Source organism: Lissotriton vulgaris, chromosome 2_1, assembly GCF_964263255.1.
Source record: "Lissotriton vulgaris chromosome 2_1, aLisVul1.2, whole genome shotgun sequence".
NCBI lineage: Eukaryota > Metazoa > Chordata > Amphibia > Caudata > Salamandridae > Lissotriton > Lissotriton vulgaris.
The window spans coordinates 1,547,291,899-1,547,318,166 of record NC_141687.1 but is presented as its reverse complement, the minus strand read 5'-3'; the positions used below and the strand labels follow the sequence as shown (position 1 = coordinate 1,547,318,166).

At 44.4% G+C, this 26,268-nt stretch overlaps 1 protein-coding gene across 1 annotated transcript in view; it reads right to left on the bottom strand.

The window, feature by feature from the left end:
- LOC147732881 (protein mono-ADP-ribosyltransferase PARP14-like) overlaps nt 1–26,268 on the bottom strand; it is a 1,341,877-nt gene that overhangs the window by 1,218,337 nt on the left and 97,272 nt on the right. The window contains exons 2-3 of the mRNA XM_086957426.1: nt 2,094–2,239; nt 1,965–1,998 (exon numbers count right to left, since the gene is read on the bottom strand). Coding sequence (XP_086813552.1) covers nt 1,965–1,998; nt 2,094–2,239 — 180 coding nt within the window. The remainder of the gene's footprint in view (nt 1–1,964; nt 1,999–2,093; nt 2,240–26,268) is intronic.

Genomic DNA, 26,268 nt, shown 5'->3' with positions numbered 1-26,268 from the left:
TACCCTGGGTGGTAGGAAATTTGTGTCTGCCCGGTGATCCTACAACTTTCCCACACAGAGATGTGTGAACATTTAGATTTTTCTCAGCAAAAGTTTGAGGTTTACAGGGGATTCTGGATAGGGAAACGTTGAGGATCCATGTAAGCCATCCCTACCTGGACTCTCCCATGTGTCTAGTTTTCAGAAATGTGTGAGTTTGGTAGGTTTCCCTAGAGGGCCGCCGAGCCTGGGGTCAAAAACTCATGGGACCCCCCTTGTAAAACCAGGTTTTTTTGTGATAGGTAATTTTGATGTTGTCTCAATAGGTTTTGGGCCCTTGCCTGTTGCAGGTACTTGACCCACCAACACGAGTAAGGTACAATTTTTATTGGGAGACCTGGGGGAAAGCTGGGTGGTAGAAAATTTGTGGATCCATGCAGATTCTAGAACTTTCCCACGTGTAATTTGAGATAAACGTGATTTTTTTTCAGCTAACTTTGAAGTTTGCAGGGGATTCTGGGTAGGAAAACATTGGGAGACCCACGCAAGCCATACCTTGCTGGACTCCCCCAGGTGTCTAGTTTTCAGAAATGTGTGGGTTTGGTAGATTTATCAAGATGGCCGCCGAGCTTGGGGTCGAAAACCCAGCTGATTCACCTTGCAAAACCAGGTTGTTTTGCGATAGGTCATTTTGATGTCTCCTCAATACGTTTTGGGCCCTTGTCTATCGCGGGTACTTGGGGCACTCACATGAGTGAGGTACCAATTTTATCGGGAGACCTGGGGGAACGCTGGGTGGTAGGAAATTTGTGGATCTACGCAGATTCCAGAACTTTTCACCACAGAAATGTGAGGAAAATGCGGGTTTTTTTGGGACAAATGTTTAAGTTTTCAAGGGATCCTGGGTAGCAGAACCTGGTGAGAGCCAGACAAGTCACCCCATACTGTATTCCCCTGGGTGTCTAGTTTTCAAAAATGTATAGGTTTGCTAGGTTTGCCTAGGTGCAGGCAGAGCTAGGGTTCAAATTCTAGAGCTAGGCCCTTTGCAAAAAAAGGATCAGTCTTCACTGTGTAAATGCGATGTCCATGTTGCGTTTTGGGCCGTTTCCTGTTGCGGGGACTAGGCCTACCCACACAAGAGAGGTGTCATTTTTTTCTTGGACGTCTTTGGGGAATGCAGGGTGGGTGGAATTTTGGGGATCCACACAGATTCCAGAACTTTCCACCACAGAAATATGAGGAATATGTGTTTTTGGGACAAAGTTTGAGGTTTGCAAGGGATTCTGGGTAGCGTAGCAGCGTAGGGGTGAAAATTGGGGGTGGGCTGAATTTGCGTAGTCGTGCTACACAAAGCTCTGCAAAACGGTAAAAAATTTCTGCGAGCACACAAAAGTACAGCAAACGTGCGGAATTCCTTGTTCCGCCCGTTCGTGATGCTTTTTTCCTGTTTGCGAATGTGGTTTGCTTGCTCGGGGAGAAATATCTTGCAAACACTAATTTTGAAAGCGCGAACAATCAAAAAATTCTGCGAAGCCGCGGATGGCGGAATTTTGGGCAATTCCGCATTCTCTGCGGAATGCGAAATTACTTAAATTCTGCAAATTTCGCAAGCGGAACGGAATTTACCGCCCAGCCCTAGTTAAAACCAGGAACCGATGCCAAGAGTACACAGGGAAAATTGCATCAGGGGTATCCAACTTACTTCCTTAGGCCAAATCCATGCCTGATGTGGTGAATAACCACGGTGTGAAAAAGAGAATCATGTGAACTCATTGAATGTGAAGGTTTGTGTAAACTCGAAATCTGAATAAATGAAGCACTGCTGGATTAGGCTCCATATTGTGGTATCACTTTTACGCTATCAAATATAGGGCTAAGTTCACGTTTGCTGCTGCGACACCATTCAAGCTTAAGAAAAGAAGCCCAGGTGTGTAACTTACAAACGTGGTATGTAACATGAACCAAAAATACATATATTTATTTACCTGGTTCTTGAGGTTCGTCGGTTGACATGGGTTCCTAGCAAAAGAACATAAACAACATAGCGGTTAATTCTCCTAACGTACAGAGACCTCATATGCAAATACCAAAAGTATGTTTTTTTTAATACTTACAGGGTCACCCTCCGGGACGTCTCGGGTTCGATGGTGCTTAACACCACAGTGCTCTTCGGTTTCTAGCAGTTGGACGTCTAAACTCAACTTTCGTTTTTCAGGCATGTCGATTGTATGAACTTTGTTGGCTAGAACTCGCTCTCTCACTGCAACACAGCAAAGCAAAAGGCAAACACGAGTTTTAGTATACTCGAGACACTGGGTCCCTTGACATTTAAAGTATTGTTGCACTTTGGTTATGAGAGAGTCGTAATTTTTCCACTCGCTGTTTCCCACCGTTGGGTGGGGCGCACTTGCAAGACCACCTCTCTTTGGTCCCAGAGCCTAGGACGCAGCTGCGCCTGTTTACATCAGGAGTGTGGTGAACCTTTTGTATCAATATGGGGGCCATAATACGGGCCACTTCCTGACAGAAAGTGGTTACAGGCACAAACAAATGAAGTCCCGTCATGCACCGGGGGGAGAGAGTGAAGGTCTAACACCTCTACCTTTTCCATTCGTGTCACCTTGCATGCTGGAACTTGTAGGCCTGACCCCATTCTCAGGATGAAAGTGGTGTGAGATTGAAACGCCAAGGCAGGCTTAACAGCTCCTACCTGGAATACGATAAAACAGAACGATCTGCGCTATCTCAATGACCCCTGGAAAAATAGGTGTTGATGGTAGCTATATCTTAAATAAGGCCACCTAGAACACTGGCCACACACTGGTACACGACACTGAAGGAAACACGGAGACAAATAAATAATTAACTATCCAGAGCCCGGTGAGTTACGCAATCGTTGATGAGATGCATGTGCGCCCTGCAGTTAGTTACTGGTTCCAATCCCAATCTGGCTGATACAGCCTTCAACCCTGCACAGACATTAAACTATTTGCAGGACTACAGCACGGCAAAATTAAGTACCTAAAAGCAAGATGTTATCATAAATTCCACTATGACATGTCCGGAGTTCGACATAACCACAAACGATCACCGTTCAAGAGCGATCTCTGCTCTGAACTGCTTTGAAGGCTTACTTCTTAATGCAAATATATGATTAGTATTTACTATATTTAACCGAGGACGCGGATATGGTACATACATACACACAGCGAAGCAATTCCAATCTGACTGTGGCTTAAAGTTCAATCGTGAACACACAGACTGTACAGATACGTAATACCCCACGTGGCACCAAGCTATGAGGGTCTCTGTAAATCAGTTATAGTTCTTTAAGTTAGCAGCCCTTTGGATCCTGGGACTTGTAGTGTCAATGCATAGCGGTATGGGCTAACCATCTACTTAGGCACAGTGTTGGGAGCTAAAACACAGGACTGGCCGAAGGTGACCCTCATGGAGCCACCCAAAACCAATATACTCATCACGCTAGGTCCAACGCAGCTGAAGGGACCCCAGGCCTTCCAAAGCGAACTACCTGGCTGAAAAGAGCACCCCGCAAATAGTAAAGGGATTCCATTTATGGATCGTAGAGTCCCGTTTGGATTTAGCCTTATGGAATTAGGTGCGGTCTCCCCTCTGCTCATTTGTCTTATTTCTCCCCTTTGCGAAAAGCACAGCTCCCAGCAGTGGTGGGCTACCTGCGTGGCATTGGTTATTGGGAGAGCCAATTAGTTTATAAGCCTGAGTTGTACGGCTATCACTGTCTTTGTCTTTGCTACCACTGAACAAAACAGACCACACTTAGGCTGCAAAAATCCCAACACTGATGCCCTATTCTGGTAAAGGCCAATATTTAAGGACGGGAGTAAAGTTAAATAAATTACCATTATCACCCAAAGGAACAATATGTTTCCTCGTGTTTCCTCTTGCTAGGAGAGTGTACCGAGGAATGAGAGGACGGACACAGAAATGTCTTCAATAAGGATGAGACTTTATTTGAAGTCTTTTAGTATTTCAGTATTCGGACCCACAGCAGAGCAGCTCGTCTCAGAGGAAGAGTAGAGAAGAATCAATCAAGAAAAGTTCTAGAATAGAAGAATAGAAAGAGTAGAATAGAAATAGAAGAAAGAAGAGATAGAAGAAAGATACCAGAGAATGTTACACATCTTCCCTTTTTCGGAGAAATAATAAATGATACATTACATGAAACATCAAATAAATAATGTACAAGAATGCAACATTTAAAGAAATAAAATATTAAGATAAAACAAAATCTTTAAATCGAACAGGTAATTTTCAAATCCTTTTTGAAGGTAAAGAGGAAGTTGAAGCAGAAATCATATCAGAAGCAACAACAATATTATCAGTAGTTGGAGTAGAGACCACATTTCCTCTTGAAGTAGAAGATGTGGAAGCAACAACATTACTATGCAAATTGGACGATGTTACATTTGAGGAAAAAGTAGAACCTTCAAACAAAATATAATCATCCACATTATGAGTAATAGCAGTTTTTTTTTATAAATCTTAGCTTGCTCATCAGAAATAGGAACAAGCCTATTCTTGCTCCACCATCTCCCATCATGAAGTAAACAAGAACTGAGACCAATTTTTGTAATTTTATAAGGAAGGGAAAAGAAGATTCTTCCTTCTTGACAAGAAAAGGTTTCTTGATGAGGACATACGAGCCAGCAATAAAATCCGTTGATTTAGCATGTTTGCGAATATCAAAATGATACTTTTGCTTGTTTTGTGCTAAAGCAACAGATTGCTGTAAAACAGACTTGTTTTCATTGGTTACACCACTTGAGGAAGAGTTAGAAGAATGTCAAATTGATTGCCTCGAAGAAATGATGCAATATCCAGCTGCTAAGTGACAGAATCAACAAAGCTATTCCACGACCTGAAGAAACGTTAATGAAAGCGTTGTAACTAGATTTATCTCCTTTAGGTTGCTCAGCCAGAATGAGTGAGATGTCTGCGTGGAATGTTGGTGTGCGTGATGTCAGAGTGAATAGAATGTGTATGTACCTGGTGTGTGTGGAGAATGTCAGTTGGTGAGTGAGGGCTGAGCAACATCCATCAAGCAGAAAGCCCTTAAATAATGCTTGCAGGCAAGAGAGGCTCGCGCTGAGTAAAATAAACGTTGGAGGACTTTCTGTGCAGTAGAAAACCTCATTAATCAAGCTGACAAAGTTATTTATGTAAGCGCTTAAAATCTCAATAGCGTTAACACCTTAGCAGCTATGGAACATCCAGCTCCAGTGCTGAACTCTCCAGTGCTGAACGTTCCATTGCGCAGGTGAGGTTCGAACCTCCAATGGCCGACGGCAGCACTCCTGAGGTAGTGGTGCCGTCGGCCGTTGGACTAGGCGCAGCACTTATGAAGTTAGAGTCATCAGCACTGCAGAATAAAAATAAATAATGTAACAGACCTGCGCAGTTGACAAACCACCAGCTGGTCCCTGTGAATGCCGTGGGTCCGAAACAAAGTATCAAGCAGCTAGCAGGAAGCTGAATAATGCAAGAGAAAAGTGAAATTGATCGCATTTTTTTTCTCTTTAAAATGTCAAGCTTCCGACGTTGGCTGGCAGGAATCCTCGGTTGACGGAAGAAAGTGAGTTGGCAGAATGTGTTATCTGCTTCACCCCACTCCTGGTACCAAAATATGTACAGAGGAATGAGAGGACGGACACAGGAATGTCTTCAATAAGGATGAGACTTTATTTAAAGTCTTTTAGTATTTCAGTAATCGGACCCACAGCAGAGCAGCTCGTCTCAGAGGAATAGTAGAGAAGAATCAATCAACAGAGTTCTAGAATAGAAGAATAGAAAGAGTAGAATAGAAATAGAAGGAAGTAGAGATAGAAGAAAGATACCAGAGAATGTTACAGAGAGGTTTAGGTGGGTGCGGGCTGGCTGGAGGGGGGGATAAGCCTGCTTTGTGGTCCAGATCTTCTGTTCCTACCCATGGGTTGCTGTTATATACTTATATTATTACATTTGCTTTCTGTATGTTTCCTGTGGGCTAAGCGTCTCGTGGTTACAACCACGAGACTAGTTCTATGTACTGTGTTCTGGAATTCTGCCCTTCAGTCGTGAAGATTCCCTGAACGTCATTCTGAACGTTGGCCTCTTCACGACTGGACGGCTCTGGTTGTGGGTGTTAAGGATTTCAATACGAAACTGCAATAAATCCACGTTTGAATCACCTACGAGACTCCGGTGCTTCATTTAACAGTTGCCTATAGATGGTCAGTTCAGTGTGGTGCAGCTTGTTTGAGTCGCTGGTGCCCCTAGCAGGGATGGTGGCTGGAAGTTTTGCCTGCTCTCGAGATGAGGTTTTGATGGGTGAGGGGCTGGCTGAAGGGAGGCCTGCCCTGCTGGCAGTCCAAACTTCAGTCTCTACCCCAAGGCTGCCCACAAATAGTCAATCCATTGGGCTGTGGCTGGGGTACTCAAGGGTGCCCTGAGCAGGGATGATGCCTTGAAGTTCCCTGGCTGTATTCACTTGTACATAATGATTTGTTGCATAATGATGTGATGTTTAACGAATTGTACACGTGGCTACGTAGACTGTTTAATGTCTGAGCTTGCCCTAAATAGGTTGCAGATATAAATCAGATGAAGTATTGATGGAGCAAGGATTCGCACGTAACGCGACTTGCTCTCTTCATGAACCTCGATTTAAATCATAACTGTACTAACTCCGATTGTTTGTCATTTATTTGTATTTCCCCAACACACGGGTGTCCCTAGGAGGCCTGCCTATGTGTTTTTTCATCGTAATCAAGCTTGCACATTAATAAAATGGCCGCTTTGCAGAAATCCAGTCTGCGCATGCGTCGGTCATACCCATGTGATGTGACGCACTCGCAATCTGGAGGGAAAAGTTCGCACATGCGCATTGTTGTTAAAATGGCCGCTTGTCACTAATCATGCTTCATGCTATCTTAAGCCGCTTTTGTCTATGCATCTTTTCTGCACTAACTCTTAATGCTATAAGTATTATAAAATAAGGGATTAAGAGTAGTTGGTCATGGTGTACAGTGTATTCATTTTATTCTGTGTTATTAATTTGTTTTCGCTTACTTTTCATGTACCGCGTAAATGAGGGCCTTGAAATGAGGATGGGATCCATCTTGATGCTGACGTATCCCTCATCATGTGACCAAAGATTTGGGACGTGCAGCAATGGAACCTGACCAGATTGGCCATTGAAAAGGGGACTGTCCTTTCCAGGCGCACCTTTGCCCTTGAAGATGTACTATTTATATTCTGAAATGTGCAACAATGTTGCAAACCTTTTCTTCTCTATTGTACTTTCCCACACGTAGGCCTGGGAACCAGGTTAGGGGGAGGGAGAATGTCACGTGTAGTATAGGTGGTAACTATGACCAAACCACCTCCCTTGACCAATCAGAAGATGGGACTTTGTCATTTTGCAACATTTATGGGTGGTCTTGGGGACTTAAAACTGTATAAATAGCCTAGCTTAGCTTAGAGAAATTGTCCGACTTGTCCGAGTAGCAGACCTGTCACTGACCCTACGAACTCTATAGGTGCCTGATACAGAGTGCTGCGGAGCATTCTGCCTGAAACCTTCCACAAACTCCAAGGGGTGGAAATTAGTCCTAAGTGCTAAGCGAAGCACTTTGCTGGGAGATTCGAAAACCCAATCGGGGTTATTGGCGGATTCCGTGCAGAAGAGGGGGTAACGCTGGCGTTACATCCGATGCTGTGAGGGGTTGGTCGTGCCTTGGTGAACCCAGTCCTGACCCAGACCTGAGGGGTATCCTGTCCTGACTGTCCATGAGCTGTACCTGCTCACCTTCTGGTATTTCCTGAATCCTTGAGGGTCCTTGTCCCGTTTTTCCCAACTGACCCGTGGCCAGGGTTGGTCCTCATTCTCACCTAGGTAACTATTGACATAGGTGTCTGTCTATACTATACCCTAAACTTTTCCTCCTCTGATTAAAGCAATCTTGCCTGTGATATTCTCCATTGTCCTTTTGAATGAAATCTCATGCAATTGATTATTAGTAACTGTTCCACTTTTACCCTTCCTATAGGACATTGTTAAAACCCGACTGTTCATCTAGCTTGTTCCACTTATTCCCTTTCCCTTAGTATGGTTGCCGTGAATGTAGTAAGATAGCATAAGGTTTAGGAAATAGTATAAAATTATTAGGTCACACATTTAGGTTTTTTCCCACGTCTTTGCCATAGAGTAAACTGTATTAAATAAGTGTTCCTTATGATTCATGCCCTATAGTGTTCCCTTTTACTCTATGATACTCACTTTGATCCAGAGCTACATTCTGGTCTTAATATTGATCTTGATGTATTACTTTGCATTTGCCTGCTTGTAATGGCATTTTCGTCCTAAACTTATACTATATAAAACCCTTAAAACCATCAAGGTGTCTGTGGTCATTTCACATTAAAGTAATATTAAAGGTATCACATGTGTAAAGTAGAATCTTCTCTCTTTTAGGAAAACACTTATCACCTATCCACTGCTAGCTCCTGATCTATCAGGAGTAATGTGCCTGTGGTAAGTCAGGTACATGAATAGTATGTGGTGTAAGAATCACCCAACCGATTACTCATAGGAGCGTGCGTGAAATCGCCTGGTTCACCCCAGTAGTAAAACGTGAACATTAGGAAACAATCACGCCAGGGCCCAGTGCGTGGAAAAAGTTTGGTGAGCCGGGTGACCCGCGCGCTCTATCAGTAATTTCTGGTAAGCAGAGGAATGGTTAGGACTAGTAAGATAGGTAGATAAGATAGTTAGAAAATAAGCCGTGAAAAATAAATGTGCTGCTAAAATTATTTTAATATTGATTATAATACTTAATATTTTATTGCGCAACTGTTTTTAAAAATATTTTAATTGTTTGAGATAATTTTTATATATGTATTGCTGCTAAATATTATATGTTTTGTTAACCAATTGTGTGTGATTGTTGAGTGTTGTCTGAAATCCCCGGGGAATTGTATAGCGGATGGTGAGTAGAATCCATCGCGTTCTGAGGTCATTTGTAGTGAGGAAAGGTTAGTGCATGGTTCAAGTGGAACTGGAAGCGCTAATTAGGTCTTTTTCGGAAAACTGTATGAATGACAGTGACGGGACTGCTGATAGAAACCTTGGTCTGATATCACCTAGTAAGGGTCACACTAAGGGAGTAATAGAGTCATCGGAGCTTGTATGATAGCAAAGGGAAACGCTGACGAACCCCAGGCTTAGTATATATCCCGGAAAGAAGTGGATGAGACTGGGTAATAGCAGGTTTTCTAATGCTTGCGTGAGGGTAGGCAAGAGAAGTCTATCCGAAGTGTATGAAAAGTAGACAGAAGTGGTTTACTTGCAGTAAAAGAAGAACTTTCTATCTCTTTAGAACACTCCTACACAATGGCGAATGTTACACGTTGTTGACTAAAATTTACGTTAGCACCTTAGAGAAAATACAAAGTTTCCGTTACCTTGTAAAGGAGGGAGACAGTCGAAGGGCTGCTCTGACGTCACTTCGTGCCGCGCTGGAGTTGGTTGGACCAGCGGGTGTGTAGTGAAGCCGAAAATTGTAAGGGAGGGGTGAGTGCCTGAGCGTGAGAACGCGTCTCGCGAAAAGGCCGCACACCCATTGGTCGAGAACCTTTGCAACCTCTGCACTGATTGGTTGTTGAGAAATTGGAGTCGCGCTAGCATTGGAAGCACAAACGAAGTAAACATTTTCCGCACCGAGCTTATAGATTGTTACGAGCGGTGTATGTGGTACCCTGATTTTCTGCCTGATCCACGAAATCTAGGGTGTCATAAAGAGTTGATGAGCAAAGGCAGACCTCACAACATGTACGGAGGAAAGAGAAAAATGTCATTTGCCAGCAAAATAAAGAATTTCTTCAAAACTGACAAACCCGTACGAACTAGGGAGGGCGTGATCATTCCTCCGCCAGATACTCCAGCCTCTTTCATGATGTTAGAAAAAGGGTATCATACCTGTGTATGGTTAGAGAACTGGGTAAAGTACACTGCGGAGGATGGAGTTTTAGCCTTTCCCATTGATGGTACTTTTAACGGGAGAATCCTATTTAACCTGAGGACCCGAATGAATGAATTACATCCCAGACCTAGATTAACTCAGTATGAAGCTTTAGAGGAATGGGAAATTGAAGCTCTAGAGCGAGACAGACCCCGAATGGACAAGGGAGTGACCCGATGGTATCCAAAAATGGTAAAGGAAACCAAGGAGCAGAAATTAAAACAGTGGAGACAAAATATGATGGTAGAAGGGTTATTCCCCATGTTCGGAGCTAATGAAATGGCGGGAGGGAAGAAATGTACTGAGAAAACCCGGCACATGATAACCCTGGGTGAATCGGAAGATGAGTTTTTAGAGGACTTATTTATGAAAGGTCCCCCGCCTTATAATGAAGAAGCCAGATCCCAGAGCTCAACTACTCCATTGAGACCTTCAGGAAGAAGAAGTGTTAGTGAAGCCGATTCCACAGGGATAGAACAGAGAAGAGCGGGAGGAGAGGGATTTAGTAGACCCGACCCCGTGGTCCCGAATTACAACCCTTTTGGTGAAGGACTAGTTTTGTCCACTCCATCAGCTCCGAATCTATATCCTTCTCTAGTACCCCAAATGATACAGGATCCCCCCATGAATAGGATATTACACGAGCAGGAAAGGGACGCCCTGAGAGGACAGCGGAATGATCTCATACATGCCATAGCTCAGATTAATCCAAATCCTGAAGCCCTGACAATTCCAGTAACCATTGGTCCAGTTTTTCCCCTATATGGGGACAGAATGAATACTCCTAAAACTCCAGTCATAACCCCGATGATGCCCCCGCCCCGAAGGGAACCACTCATTATTGATGACCAAGCGAGTGAATGTGAGTCCATGGCTTCCTTGATGGATCTGCCTAACAGGGAGCAGGGACCTAGTATGTCTCAAATGAGAACTCAGACTAGGAACAAAGACGTACTAATAGAGTCTTCATCAGGAACTCAAAGTGCGACAGTGGTAACTCCCGAGGAAATAGAAAGATGGACCCGAGAATTAGAAAAGGGAACCCCTCATCCGAAACCACTAGATATTTATAAATTAAGAATAGAGCTAGAGGAACTGAGCGCAGGGAATGTGGGCTTAGAACGATTGAATGTCCGGGAGGAAGATGAGTTGTTGTTCATGTGCAAACACCTTACCCGGAACGCAAAAACTTACTATGACAAATTAGTGGACACGGCAGTTTGTATGGGAATAGATATCAGCAGATCCAAGGTACTACAGAAATCCTACAGAGTAGAATTTTCAGACAAAGATCTAGAAAACCTGAATACCGCAGGGAAGAAGACGCAGATTAAAGAACTAATAAACTTAGCACAGAAATGGGGAGATCTAGACAAGTGGAAAGCCAGGTGGGCAAAGAAAAAGGAGGATAACAGGGAGCGACCACGGACTGCTGAGTACGTCCTACAAGAAGCTGACAAACCAGAAAAATTATGTCCCATGAGAGAAGTCCCAGGGGGAAAATATGTCCATGTCCCTTGGTCCAGACAAGATATAGTGTCATTTACAAATGACTTTCCAAAATTACGGGAGAAACCAGTCGATTGGTACCGACAGGTCGAACGCTTCATAAAAGTTCAGAAATGTCTTCTGAAAGACCTGGATGGTTTTTTCGACATTGTGGTCCCTGTAGATTTGTGGACCGACTGCAAAATTGAAATTGATTGGCCTAGTGAAGAATATGCGAGAGACGAGATAACTGGAGCTCCCGCACCTGAAGTAATGAGGAAGTATGAGCAAGTCATACAGTACCTCAAGAAGAAGGTGCCCGCAAAAGAAACTGATTGGACCCGTATAGATAGAACTACCCAAGAGCGTGATGAATCAGTCCACTCCTATTATGAAAGGTTACTGCAGGTCTTCAAAACTTACAGTGGAATCGATAATGTGGACCTGAAGGACATGACCCATTTCTGTTATCGATTCGTGTTAGGATTGAGACCTGAAATATCCCAGTGGATTAGGGATAACAAAATCAGTTGGCAAGGGAAACCCATTGATGATGTTCTCAAATATGCCAAATACTGCGAAGATGAGATCGAGAACAAAAAGAAAGCCCTAAAGGAGAAAGTCATGTGGGCTCAGGTGAAATTAGCTGAACAACAAGAAAAACAGTTAAGTAAAATGACTAACAGTAATAATGCTCCAAATCCGAATGCTGGGGGTGGAGGCAGGCCCCGGGTAAAAATGAGTAGGGAAGAGGCTATGGAAAAATTCCCCTGTCACGGATGTGGTCAAATGGGACATTGGAGAGATAAATGTCCGCACTTGCAGGCTGGTAATGTCCCCGTAAATGGTTTAAATCCACAGGTGCAGAAAGAGGGGATCCGAAAGACCCAACAGCAGGTAAATCAACCCCCGGTGCCACGCGCACCTAGACAGAATTATAGGAATCAGGGTCAACAGAATGAAAGGGTCGAAGTGTGGGAAGGAGAGAATGAAAGAAATGCACCCATTCCACAGTACCTGTTAAATGATACTTTTCTCTGTGATGACCAATACTGACGGGGCCTGAGAGGGGAGGACAAGGAGTGCGTGCTTGGCGCCTCCTTACCGGTAGACCAGACTGGACCATACATTGAAGGAAAGGTTGAAGGGACAGATGTCACCTTTCTGTTGGACACTGGTGCTACCCGTTCCACTGTGAGAACAGCGGACGTTCCTAACCTACCCCTCTCGGGAGAAGCTATCCAAGTAGTGGGAGTTTCAAATCAGATAATCAGTACTCCAGTAACTGAACCTATGGAAATTTCCATAGGAAATTTCAAGGAAATGCACAGATTTGTGGTCTGTGATTCCAGTCCTGTAAACCTATTAGGACGAGATTTGTTGTGCAAAATGCGTTGCACCATCTTTTGCTCGCCAAATGGTGTTGAAATCCAGACCCCAGATGAAGATGGCCTATATAAATTGATGTTACTAAGGCCCGACACAGACATTAAGCCCATGTCCATTGAAAATCTACCTGAAGAGCTGCAATCAAACGTAATACCTGAAGTTTGGGATTTTACTGGAAAAGATGTAGGCCTAATGGCAAATGTAGACCCAGTTAAAATAACTATAAAAGCAAATGCTGTATACCCAAATACCAAACAGTATAAAATGAGTGCAGAAGTGAAAGAAGGAGTCGCAAAAGAATTAAACAGATTGCTCAAAGCAAACATCATTCAGGAAGTGATGAGTAGTCCCTGTAATTCACCCATACTTGGAATTAAGAAACCTAGCGGAAAGTATAGGGTAGTGCAGGACCTGCGCAAGGTAAACCAAATTGTAGTACCTTGCTGTCCCATAGTGCCTAACCCCGCAGTAATACTGTATCAAATTCCTTGGGAGGCGGAATGGTTCACTGTCATAGACTTATGCCATGCGTTCTTTTCCATCCCATTGCATCCAGAAAGCAAATTCCTTTTCAGTTTTGAATTCAACAGCCAGGTCTATGTCTGGAATCGTGTCCCCCAGGGGTACACCGAAAGTCCATCGATTTTCAACCAGATTCTAAAGAAATGCCTTGAATCCTTAGTACTGCCTAAAGAGTCTGTCCTGGTACAGTACATAGATGACCTACTGGTGGCATCTAGAAGTCAAGACGACTGTGCCACTGATACCATTGCCTTGCTGAATCACCTAGGAAAAGGAGGACATAAGGTCTCACCAGACAAATTACAGTTCTGCAAAACATCAGTAAAATATCTGGGGCACCAGATAGAGAAAGGGATCAGGAAAGTCACTACAGAAAGAATTAAAATAATTCGAGAAATGTCACTACCAGTAACCCAGAAAGAAGTAAGAATGTTCCTAGGAGTTGTTGGGTACTGCCGACAATGGATCGTGGGTTTCGCGGCTATAGCTAAACCCTTGATTAACATGACAAAGAAAGGAGCGGAAGACCCAGTTTGTTGGAATGATGAATGTATGACTGCTTGGGTAACATTGCGAAATTGTCTGTGCACAGCTCCTGCATTAGGAATGCCTGACTATTCCAAGAACTTTGAATTGTTCTGTGACACGAGAGACAATTGTGCGCTCTCGGTCCTAACCCAGGAACATGGTCTGATTAGACGTCCCGTGGCTTACTTTTCAGCCGCCCTAGATCCAGTGGCTGCTGGATTACCTGGGTGCCTGAAAGCAGTAGCTGCTACATGTACAAGCTTAGAGCAGAGTGAGAACATTGTGATGGGACATCCTGTCATTGTATTTGTTCCACATTCAGTTGTGATCTTGCTCACCCGAACCAAGACACAGTATCTCACCCCTAGTCGGCTGACTAAGTATGAGAGGATTCTCATTGGTGCAGAGAATGTAATAATCTCCCGTTGTAACGTTCTGAACCCTGCCACGCTATTGCCCCTTCCCATTGATGTAGAGGCAGGAGATGAAATCGAGCATAACTGCATAGACTTGACTGAATTTAGCACAAAACCCCGTCCTGATATCAGAGAAGTGGCCTTGGTGGATGAAGACCTCAAAATGTTTGTGGATGGTTCATGTTTGAGACATGAGAATGGAGGTTTGAGTGCTGCCTATGCTGTAGTCACTTTGGAAAGAACGCTGGAAGCTTCCTATCTTTTCGAAGTTAAATCTGCTCAAGTAGCGGAGCTCATTGCTCTAACCAGAGCCTGTAAAATTGGGAAAAACAAAAGGGTAACTGTTTATACTGACAGCCAGTACTGCTATGGGGTTGTTCATGACTTCGGCCAGCTTTGGTTGCAAAGAGAATTCATGACTTCCTCAGGTTCTCCTATCCGAAATGGAAAACCAGTACAAAACTTACTAGAAGCCATCCAATTGCCCAAAGAATTGGCTGTGGTCAAGTGTGCGGCTCACCGATCCGGAAATGACGAGGTGACAGCCGGGAACAGATATGCAGACCAAATTGCCCAGTACTGCGCCCGACACAAAATGTCCCTCCAAATTAAATTATGGGGAGGTGAAAGCAGCTGCCAACTGATGTTGTTTGAAAGATTGGGAACATGGGATGAATTGAGAGAACTACAACAGACAACAGACAAGAAAGAAAGGGACATGTGGAGGCAGGATGAATGTCGACCAAGGGAAGGAGATGGTGTGATGGTCCACAAGACTGGTATGCCTGTACTACCTGAACGACTGGTTACCGCAATGGCACGGATAATACATGAACCGACACATATTGGGAGGGATGCTATGTGCCGTATGTTTGAAAAGGTGTTCTACAGTTCAAAATTCAGGAGCACAGCAGACAAACTTTGTCAGAGGTGTTTAGTGTGTCAACAATTCAATGCAGGAAAGAAGACAGTAGTGGAACAAAGTACCATTGGGAGAGCAGAAGGTCCCTTCATTAGGATGCAGGCAGACTTCATAACAATGCCCCTGTGCAAAGGATATAGATATGTCCTGGTCATAGTTTGCTTGTTTTCCCGGTGGGTGGAGGCTTACCCAGCAAAGAAGAATGATGCCCTGACTGTAGCTAAATTATTACTTAGGGAACTGATACCACGCTTTGGAATTCCAGAGACAATTGAAACAGACCAAGGTGGACATTTTTCAAACGAGGTCCTAAAGGAACTCTGCAGAGCATTCAAAATGGAGCAAAGACTGCACTGTGCCTATCATCCAGAGGCTTCTGGGATAGTCGAGCAGATAAACGGCACTCTCAAGTCCAGGCTGGCAAAACTGTGTGATTCCACAAAAATGAATTGGATAGAAGCTTTGCCCATGGTACTGATGAGCTTGAGAAGTATTCCAAACAGAAAGACAGGCCTGAGCCCCCATGAAGTGCTGATGGGAAGAATGATGCGACAGGCATGGGTACCTGGACACAAACTGCTAAGTATTTCTGATGATATGGTGCTAGAATACTGCAGGCAGTTGGGTGACCAAGTGCGTTCTATCTCTCACCAGATTGGAGAGACTGCTGTCGAATGGCCTACAACTCCAGCACACAAACTGAAACCAGGTGATTGGGTGGTGTTAAAGAAACACACCCGGACGAGTTGCCTTGGACCGAAGTGGGGCAGGCCTCGACAAGTGATCCTTGTAACCACAACTGCTGTGAAGTGCGCTGGTGTACCAAAGTGGATCCATGCAAGTCACACGAAGAAGGTGACTGGAGAAAACGCGACTGAAGCCGAAGGTAGTCCAGCTGAGGAGACTCCAGAAGAGGGTCCGGATCCCGCTGACATCGAACTACCAGGCACAAGTCAAGAAGTTGAATGGTTCCCTGCCGATGATCAGGTTCTTGATCCAATAAGAACCAGAAAATACTCTTACCTAGGTAGTGAGTGGGACAGTGCAGGTGAGTCAGAACAAGAAGAAGAAGGTCAGATCATCAAAGCCATCACAAAATCTGACCAGGGAATAGGCCAAGTAGGGACAGAACAAGTCATCGACACTCCTCCTCCTGAGCCAGAGGAGACTGGAAAGGGACAGATAGTAGTCAAAGCAGAAGTTCATGCAGAAGAAAATCAAGAGATCGAAGAGCATGAACCAGGCCAGTTAGTAATAGATGAACGTGTTCAGGAAGAAGAGTCCAGTGAATCACTGACAAACGAAGATCAAAAACAGTCTACCCCTGAACTAGGGCAGCTTAAGGACCAGGCAGAAGAAATAGATGAAAGACCTGGAACTAGTCAGACAGGTAGGGAAAAGGACACTGCTGAAGCAATTGTGCGACAAAGAAGAAAAAGCAAAAGGGTTCACGAGGAAGAGCAAGTTTCCTCGACTACAAACAGGATCGAAAAGAAGGATGAACCCCGATATGTAAAAAGACTGAGAATAAGAATAAAAACAGTCGAAGAAAAACTAAAGGACCAACAACGGGCTGAAAGTGAAAGAAAAGAAGCCCGAGGAAAGTCCATCCGAAAGGGCGGCAGAGTAAAGAAACAGAACAGACTGTATCGAAGCCCTGAGTGGACCTATCTGGTGTTGGAAGAAATTGATGAGCCCGAAGCTTGTGGCAAAAGCGACGAAGGGTCCATTGCTGATCGGAGTTCTGACGAAGACCCTCCTTGAGGTGAAGCAAAGTAAAACCTCTGCTGAAAAGAAACGAAGAGGGGTTGGAAAACGCCACCTGTAAGATAAAATGTCTGATTCAAATGTCACTGGAAGGTCCAGATTTAGCTGTTGCAAGACATGCTGTAAAGTATGCATCTGTAGTGTAGTGGTACTAGTAATGATATGGATAGGATTAACAGTGTTTATACCTTTTATGATAAGCAAAGACCCTAACATGTATCCTACAGACTTGACGACACAAGACGCAGAAGTTGTACATACTGAAGAAACACCACGAAGTGTAGAAAGACATGACAATGCAATGAGTCTGAGACATGCACGACCCGACTTAGAAGCATCAGATGAGGGAGAACTGCATTATCCCCAAATGAAGAACAGGACACACTTAAATGTTTTCGCAAATCTTTTAGTGCACTATGTAGAAGCTATGGAAATAGAAGATTGCTATGTCTGCATGATGCTACCTACTTCAGTAGCTGAAGGCGTGACATACCACCATTTACCACTGACCTATGGAATTTCCTGTAGCATTTTAGCTAGTTTATTTTATAGAAGCACTTTACAGTATTATTACTCAAACACTGACATTATCTTTTCAGAACTTCCTATTAGAGGGAATCTGAACCGTGTACATACCCTTGGTGGAGTGACTCGCTACATGGGAGAATATTTCCTGACTATAGGTGACATAGATCTGAATGAAGCTCGTAGAGACAACTTGACGTGTTCCTTACATGCTCAAGAGAAAATGTTCTTGAAGATGGCAGAGAAGAGAAGGGAAAAGTTTCAGAAAAAGGCAAATGACGAACAGAACAGAACCCCTAGATGGGCAGAAAACATGGATAACACCTCACAAAGCGAAGTTACTCCTGCTCTGTTGCTGGATTTTGAACGGAAAGGGAAACTCTGTCTTCATAGAGAAAAGACTAGTTATTATAACAATGTATTCATTGGTTCCAGCGAGTGTGAACATAATTACAAGGTAATTGGAGGTTGGGGTTTCAAAAATGGGTCAGAACCTGTGTTTCCAGGAATTTATTATATATGTGGAAACAAGGCTTATTTCAAATTGCCAGATCACTGGTATGGAAGCTGCTACTTTGGCATTGTCTTTCCGAAAATATACCATGTGAACAATGCAGCTGGAAGCAATGAGATTACTAATGGCTTAGTGCGTAGAAAACGTGAAAGTGTAGGAGAAATTGTAGGTGATATTTTTAGTGCACTGATACCTGGAATGGGGGTAGCTCTGAATACTCATAGAATCTGCAAATTATCTACAGTAGTGGATCGGTTATCAACTGACACTGCTGCTGGATTTCTGATGATCAATACTGAAATGGTTGCGATCAGATCAATGGTTTTACAGAATCGCCTTGCTCTTGATACCTTATTGGCAAAAGAGGGCGGAGTCTGCAGGATGCTGAGGGCACAACATTGTTGCACTTACATTCCTGATAAAAGTGTCGAAATTAAGAAGTATATAAGGAATATTACTAATTTGGAAAAAGAGCTCAAACCATTAGAGGTTGACAGTGCCTGGAAGAGACTGACTGATGGTCTCTCCTCTGTAGGTAGTTGGTTCTCTAACTTAGGTAAGAGTCTTTTATGGAAAATACTGATGCCAATAGTTGGAATAGGTGTGATTGTTCTGATCATATTCATCTGTTGCAAATGTCAGAAATGCAGAAAATATGTAGTGAATAAAAGAGGAAAGCGAAAAGCTGAAGACTTAGAATTAGAAGAATTAAGAAACCAGATATATAAGAAAATAAAGAACAATCATACACACAGGGAGGCGGAGAGAAAACTCAACAATAAGTTCATTGAGGTTGAGATGGATGAATTTGATGAATGAAGTTGGCATCTGTTTTCATGTGTAGTGATGATAGTAAATATCATCAAAGAGGGGATTGATGGAGCAAGGATTCGCACGTAACGCGACTTGCTCTCTTCATGAACCTCGATTTAAATCATAACTGTACTAACTCCGATTGTTTGTCATTTATTTGTATTTCCCCAACACACGGGTGTCCCTAGGAGGCTTGCCTATGTGTTTTTTCATCGTAATCAAGCTTGCACATTAATAAAATGGCCGCTTTGCAGAAATCCAGTCTGCGCATGCGTCGGTCATACCCATGTGATGTGACGCACTCGCAATCTGGAGGGAAAAGTTCGCACATGCGCATTGTTGTTAAAATGGCCGCTTGTCACTAATCATGCTTCATGCTATCTTAAGCCGCTTTTGTCTATGCATCTTTTCTGCACTAACTCTTAATGCTATAAGTATTATAAAATAAGGGATTAAGAGTAGTTGGTCATGGTGTACAGTGTATTCATTTTATTCTGTGTTATTAATTTGTTTTCGCTTACTTTTCATGTACCGCGTAAATGAGGGCCTTGAAATGAGGATGGGATCCATCTTGATGCTGACGTATCCCTCATCATGTGACCAAAGATTTGGGACGTGCAGCAATGGAACCTGACCAGATTGGCCATTGAAAAGGGGACTGTCCTTTCCAGGCGCACCTTTGCCCTTGAAGATGTACTATTTATATTCTGAAATGTGCAACAATGTTGCAAACCTTTTCTTCTCTATTGTACTTTCCCACACGTAGGCCTGGGAACCAGGTTAGGGGGAGGGAGAATGTCACGTGTAGTATAGGTGGTAACTATGACCAAACCACCTCCCTTGACCAATCAGAAGATGGGACTTTGTCATTTTGCAACATTTATGGGTGGTCTTGGGGACTTAAAACTGTATAAATAGCCTAGCTTAGCTTAGAGAAATTGTCCGACTTGTCCGAGTAGCAGACCTGTCACTGACCCTACGAACTCTATAGGTGCCTGATACAGAGTGCTGCGGAGCATTCTGCCTGAAACCTTCCACAAACTCCAAGGGGTGGAAATTAGTCCTAAGTGCTAAGCGAAGCACTTTGCTGGGAGATTCGAAAACCCAATCGGGGTTATTGGCGGATTCCGTGCAGAAGAGGGGGTAACGCTGGCGTTACATCCGATGCTGTGAGGGGTTGGTCGTGCCTTGGTGAACCCAGTCCTGACCCAGACCTGAGGGGTATCCTGTCCTGACTGTCCATGAGCTGTACCTGCTCACCTTCTGGTATTTCCTGAATCCTTGAGGGTCCTTGTCCCGTTTTTCCCAACTGACCCGTGGCCAGGGTTGGTCCTCATTCTCACCTAGGTAACTATTGACATAGGTGTCTGTCTATACTATACCCTAAACTTTTCCTCCTCTGATTAAAGCAATCTTGCCTGTGATATTCTCCATTGTCCTTTTGAATGAAATCTCATGCAATTGATTATTAGTAACTGTTCCACTTTTACCCTTCCTATAGGACATTGTTAAAACCCGACTGTTCATCTAGCTTGTTCCACTTATTCCCTTTCCCTTAGTATGGTTGCCGTGAATGTAGTAAGATAGCATAAGGTTTAGGAAATAGTATAAAATTATTAGGTCACACATTTAGGTTTTTTCCCACGTCTTTGCCATAGAGTAAACTGTATTAAATAAGTGTTCCTTATGATTCATGCCCTATAGTGTTCCCTTTTACTCTATGATACTCACTTTGATCCAGAGCTACATTCTGGTCTTAATATTGATCTTGATGTATTACTTTGCATTTGCCTGCTTGTAATGGCATTTTCGTCCTAAACTTATACTATATAAAACCCTTAAAACCATCAAGGTGTCTGTGGTCATTTCACATTAAAGTAATATTAAAGGTATCACATGTGTAAAGTAGAATCTTCTCTCTTTTAGGAAAACACTTATCACCTATCCACTGCTAGCTCCTGATCTATCAGGAGTAATGTGCCTGTGGTAAGTCAGGTACATGAATAGTATGTGGTGTAAGAATCACCCAACCGATTACTCATAGGAGCGTGCGTGAAATCGCCTGGTTCACCCCAGTAGTAAAACGTGAACATTAGGAAACAATCACGCCAGGGCCCAGTGCGTGGAAAAAGTTTGGTGAGCCGGGTGACCCGCGCGCTCTATCAGTATAACCAGTGCTTACTTTGTAAATGACAGAGTGCAAGGGTCTACTCAGAAGCTCGCAGCCAGTGCAGTTAATTTCAGCACACTGAATAATAAAGCACTGTAGCTTTCAATTCAACGTCTACATGAGTCCCCTCGCAGCCATCGCACGCCAGCACAACCTCAAGATCATCTCCTACGCCGACGACACCCAGCTGATCCTCTCCCTCACCAACGACCCCGCCACCGCCAGAGCCAACCTACACGAAGGGATGAAAGAGGTAGCCGAGTGGATGACGACCAGCCGCCTGAAACTGAACTCTGACAAGACGGAGGTCCTCATCTTGGGATCCTCACCCTCCGCCTGGGATGACTCCTGGTGGCCCCCCGCTCTAGGCAGCGCAGCCAAACCAACGGACCACGCACGCAACCTGGGCTTCATCCTGGACTCCTCCCTCTCCATGACCAGACAAATCAACGCCGTCTCCTCATCGTGCTTCAATACCCTACGCATGCTACGCAAGATCTTCCGGTGGATCCCCACCGAGACCAGGAACACGGTCACCCAGGCACTCGTCACCAGCCGACTGGACTACGGCAACTCCCTCTACGCCGGAACCACCGCCAAACTCCAGAAGAGACTCCAGCGGATCCAGAACGCCTCAGCACGACTCATCCTGGACATCCCCCGCCGCAGCCACATCTCCGGACACCTGAGACCTGCACTGGCTCCCGGTCAACAAGCGAATCACCTTCCGTCTCCTCACCCACGCACACAAAGCCCTGCACAACCAAGGCCCAGGATACCTCAACAGCCACCTCAACTTCTACGCTCCCAAACGCCAGCTTCGATCGACCAGCCACGCCCTCGCCGCCGTCCCCCGCATCCGAAGAGCCACCACAGGGGGAAGGTCCTTCTCCTACCTCGCCGCCAAGACCTGGAACTCCCTCCCGACCCACATCCGCCTGACCCAGGACCCCCTCGCCTTCAGGAAGCAGCTCAAGACCTGGCTGTTCGAGCAGTAGCGGACCCCCTCTCCCCTAGCGCCTTGAGACCCCCCGGGTGAGTAGTGCGCTATACAAATGCTTTGATTGATTGATTGATTGACCTCAGCCAGTCTTCTTTAATTCACCTCCCAGACACTCCTTCCCACTTTACCTCACTCTTGCAGGTTCCTGCTATCTCCCTCTGCGACGTTTTTTCAATCTTTCCCTTCCTCAGTGTCTTGCTCTGTGTGTTTATCTTTCTTTTGCTATCACTAAATGTCTTGATGCAGAAAAATAAGTGCTGGTCCCAAAAAATAAGTTTCGGAAGCCCCCCACCAGCTCAAATTAAGCACCACATATACCTATGTACTGTCATAAAGAATTCTGCAAAGAATTGCTGTGTACACTTACTCATGCTTGATGTTTCGATATAAAGTAAAGAAAGCTTCGGCCTGCGATGAATACCAAAAGACTGTGGTCTGTCTTATGTATTGTATATGTCTGGAAGTAGAAGGGGTATTTTCAACTGGATACATGAGTGAAAGCACTATTGAATGGAAATGTGTCACTGTTTAAACTTGTGTACTATGAAAGAGCACCTTTGGCCACTCTTTAATGCACCTGCTAACAGTACAGAATACAGTATCACTCCATGCACACACATTAACACCACACCATGTCACCAGACAGGCCACGTTTTACAATGCCATGCAAAAGTAGCTCACCGACTAGAAGTTGTTTCTATGCATTCTGGTACTTGTACTGAATTTATAATGGGATATGCAGAACTGCAAATCCCAGAATACCAAGTAAACTATAGACTAGATAGACTACTTGTACAAGGAATAAGGAAACAGAGGAGTTACTCAATACTCAAACCAACGTACAACGCCACACCCAAAATACCTTCACACCATATCTTAGAACAGCAAGCACTGCGCCATCCAACAACACAGTGGAAGCTGATTTTTTCTTTTTTTTTTGCGTAAGACCTTTATTAACATTAGTCGATTATACACAGCCACGAGCCTACAACCCGGGGGCCGGATGCAAAATATGAGCAGTTAGTTCACAAGTGACAATAGTAAAAACATCATTATCATCAGAACAATTTAAACCGCCCCCTGTACAACCTCTATAGATCTCGTGGTTTAGCACATTATCATGAGTCTTACATTTTGTAATTTTATAGATAGAAACAGTAGAAGAACTCAACTTAGAGACCTGAGATTGAGACCATCGACATTGGAATCTGCGATCATCGCAACTGGCCCGGTTCCCCCCTTAGTACAATCAAATAGATATGCTCAGCCTGTACATAATGTATTCTCACCCATGACTGTGCAGTTAAATAGTTTACACTGCTGTGTCCTCATCCAGTGAGTTGATATAGTCTGTTAGGAAGCACCAATAGTTCTTGGGCCTAGATTTTGCAGGGAGGTTTTCCTCGTATGTCATTAGCTTATCTCGGCAGACGGACATGTCATGGAGCCATGTGGATTTCTTGGGTACCTTTCGACTGTGCCAGCACTGCGCAACCTGTCTTTTAGCCAGTAATAAAGATATAACACAGAACTTACGTTTGAGTGCTCGAAATTGTGGGACAATACCAAGAAGACATGTTTGTATTGTGCATTCCACCTCCTCCTCCAGCATGATAGTGAGCGTGGCGGTGATGTCCACCCAATAATCTAATATCTTGGCGCAGTACCAGGCTAGATGTGTGAAGTCTGCACCTTCCTTGCTACATCTTTTGCATCTATCCTCATCTTGAAGTCCGAATTTAAGTAGTTTTGTAGGGGTATAGTATGCCTGGTGAATGAATTTATAGTGTATAATTCTCAAGTTCCCATTAGGGGTGAGTATTTGTGTCAACGCACAGGTCTGCTGCCATTCCTCATCCAATAACGGATTCTCTAGCTCCATGTCCCATCATGTCTTAGCCTTCACAGCGGATTGTGCTATCTCTGACTGTGCTGCTGCGTATAGTCTCGACACCAGGTGCGATAAGTCCTGTGTAGTGATGATCATTTGTAGTGGTGCCAAGCAATCTGGTTCCACAGGGAATGTGGGATAGTGTTCTTTCAACGCGCGCGTCAATCTATAATACGTGAAATGGAACATGGGGGTCTTGTTTTGAATATATGTCAAGTGTTCGATGTCCAAGAATGCGCCCTCTTGAAACAGATCCCCCATCTTATCTATGCCAGCTTTCTGCAGGAGGGACATGCCCACCCTTTCGACTGTGACTGACAGCTCAAAGGCATTGCTGGTGCATATAACGGGAGCTTGTGGGCCAATTGACCGAGTTTACGCCAGGCTTTCACTGTGGTATCTATGGTGTTAATGTCTTTCGCATGCAGTGGTGGTCTAGCATGTGATATGATTGCTGTCAAGGGAATAGGATCCGCGTCTCCCCTCTCTATGGCTGTGCGAGTGAGGTATGGTATCTCGTGATACCAATAAGCCGCATACTGCGCTTGAGCGCATAGGTAATACAGGAGAAAATCCGGTACTCCGAAACCTCCACGTATATATGGGAGTGTTAATGTCTGGAGATCTATGCGGGCCTGCTTGCCAGCCCATATTAGTTTCAGTACCAGCGACTTTATACGGCGAAATATTTCTCTGGAGGGTGTGATGGGAATATTGTTAAAGAGGTACAATAGTTTAGGTAAGATATTCATTTTCACTATTGCTATCCGATCCGCCAGTGACAGTGGCAAGTGGATCCAGCGCTGGACTTTGTCCTCTAGCCTGGAGATTGCTACTCCATAGTTAGATCTTATGACTTCCTCTGGATCCCTATGGTACATGACCCCCAGATAGCAAATGGGATCCTGCTGCCATTCCAGCGGGAAGTCAGTGTCAAAGGGAGTGGTGGTATCTGTTAAGGGAATGATAAAACATTTGGTCCAGTTGATTGCCAGTCCTGAATGTCCCCCAAATCTAATGTATTCTCTGAGCAAACTGTTCAGATGGATGTCGGGATCACGTATGTATAGCAGCATATCATCTGCGTACAGTGATATATGCAGCGGTCTGGCCGCGAACTGTAAAGCGGATTGTTTGTAATTTTGCCGCACTATGCAGGCCAGGGGTTCTAGCGCTAACGCGAAAAGTAATGGTGATAGAGGGCACCCTTGTCTGGTGCCGCGTTCCACGTTAAAGGGTTCAGAAACGTAACCATTAATACGGACTCTGACGCATGGTTGGGTGTACAGTAGGGAAACCCACTGGACAAAGCGTTTGGGAAAACCCATCCTGTTTAAAATCGCAATCATGTAACTCCATTCAATGGAGTCAAACGCCTTGGCGGCGTCAAGCATGACCGCCACGGCTTTAACAGATGGCTGGAGGTAGTGGGACAGAGCAAATAAGGACCTTGTATTGTGGGACGTTGATCTAGTGGGGATAAATCCAGTCTGATCTGGAAGGACCAGGTGTGTCATCAGTGGGGATAATCGGACCGCAAGCAATTTCGCGAGTATTTTTGAGTCTACATTAATGAGCGATAGTGGCCTGTAGGAGTCGCACTCCTCCGGGTCCTTGGAGGGTTTTAAAAGGGCAATGACCAACGCCTCACGGAGTGTAGGTGGGAGTATGGATTTCTCGAAGGAGGTGCCAAACATGTCTACCATGTAAGGCGCAAAAAGTCGGAAAAGTGTTTGTAGAATTCATTAGTGTACCCGTCGGGACCCGGTGCCTTGCTGTTGGGAAGTGATTTAATCACTGCAGTCACTTCTTCCACTGTAATGGGCATTGCTAAATGTTCCCTCTGTTCATCCGACAGCCATCCTATTGCTACATTCTGCAGGTAATTAAAAATCTCATCTGCCGACGCTGTGGGTTGTGATTTGAAAGTGTGCTAAATGTGTCTACGAAGTTATGTAGAATGTCTGCAGATTGTGTCTGTAGCTTACCATCTTTTGATTTAACGTGAAGTATGGCCGAGTGACCCCTCCCTTCGCATATTTTCCTGGCTAGCGTCCCCCCTGGTCTGCCCCCTTCCCCAAAGGTCCTAGCAATATGCTTGCGATCTAAATATTTGATTTCATCAGCCACGAAAGTGTGATGTTCAGTTTGTAGGTCGCGCAATTCTGCCAATAGTGCAACATCCTGCGTATTTTCAAAAGCCAGTTCTATGTCCCTCATGTGTGTTTCGCAGCGCTTAATCTGACGTCTGATGTCTTTTAAAATCCCTATAGTGGTGCTGATGCATACACCCCTTGTTGT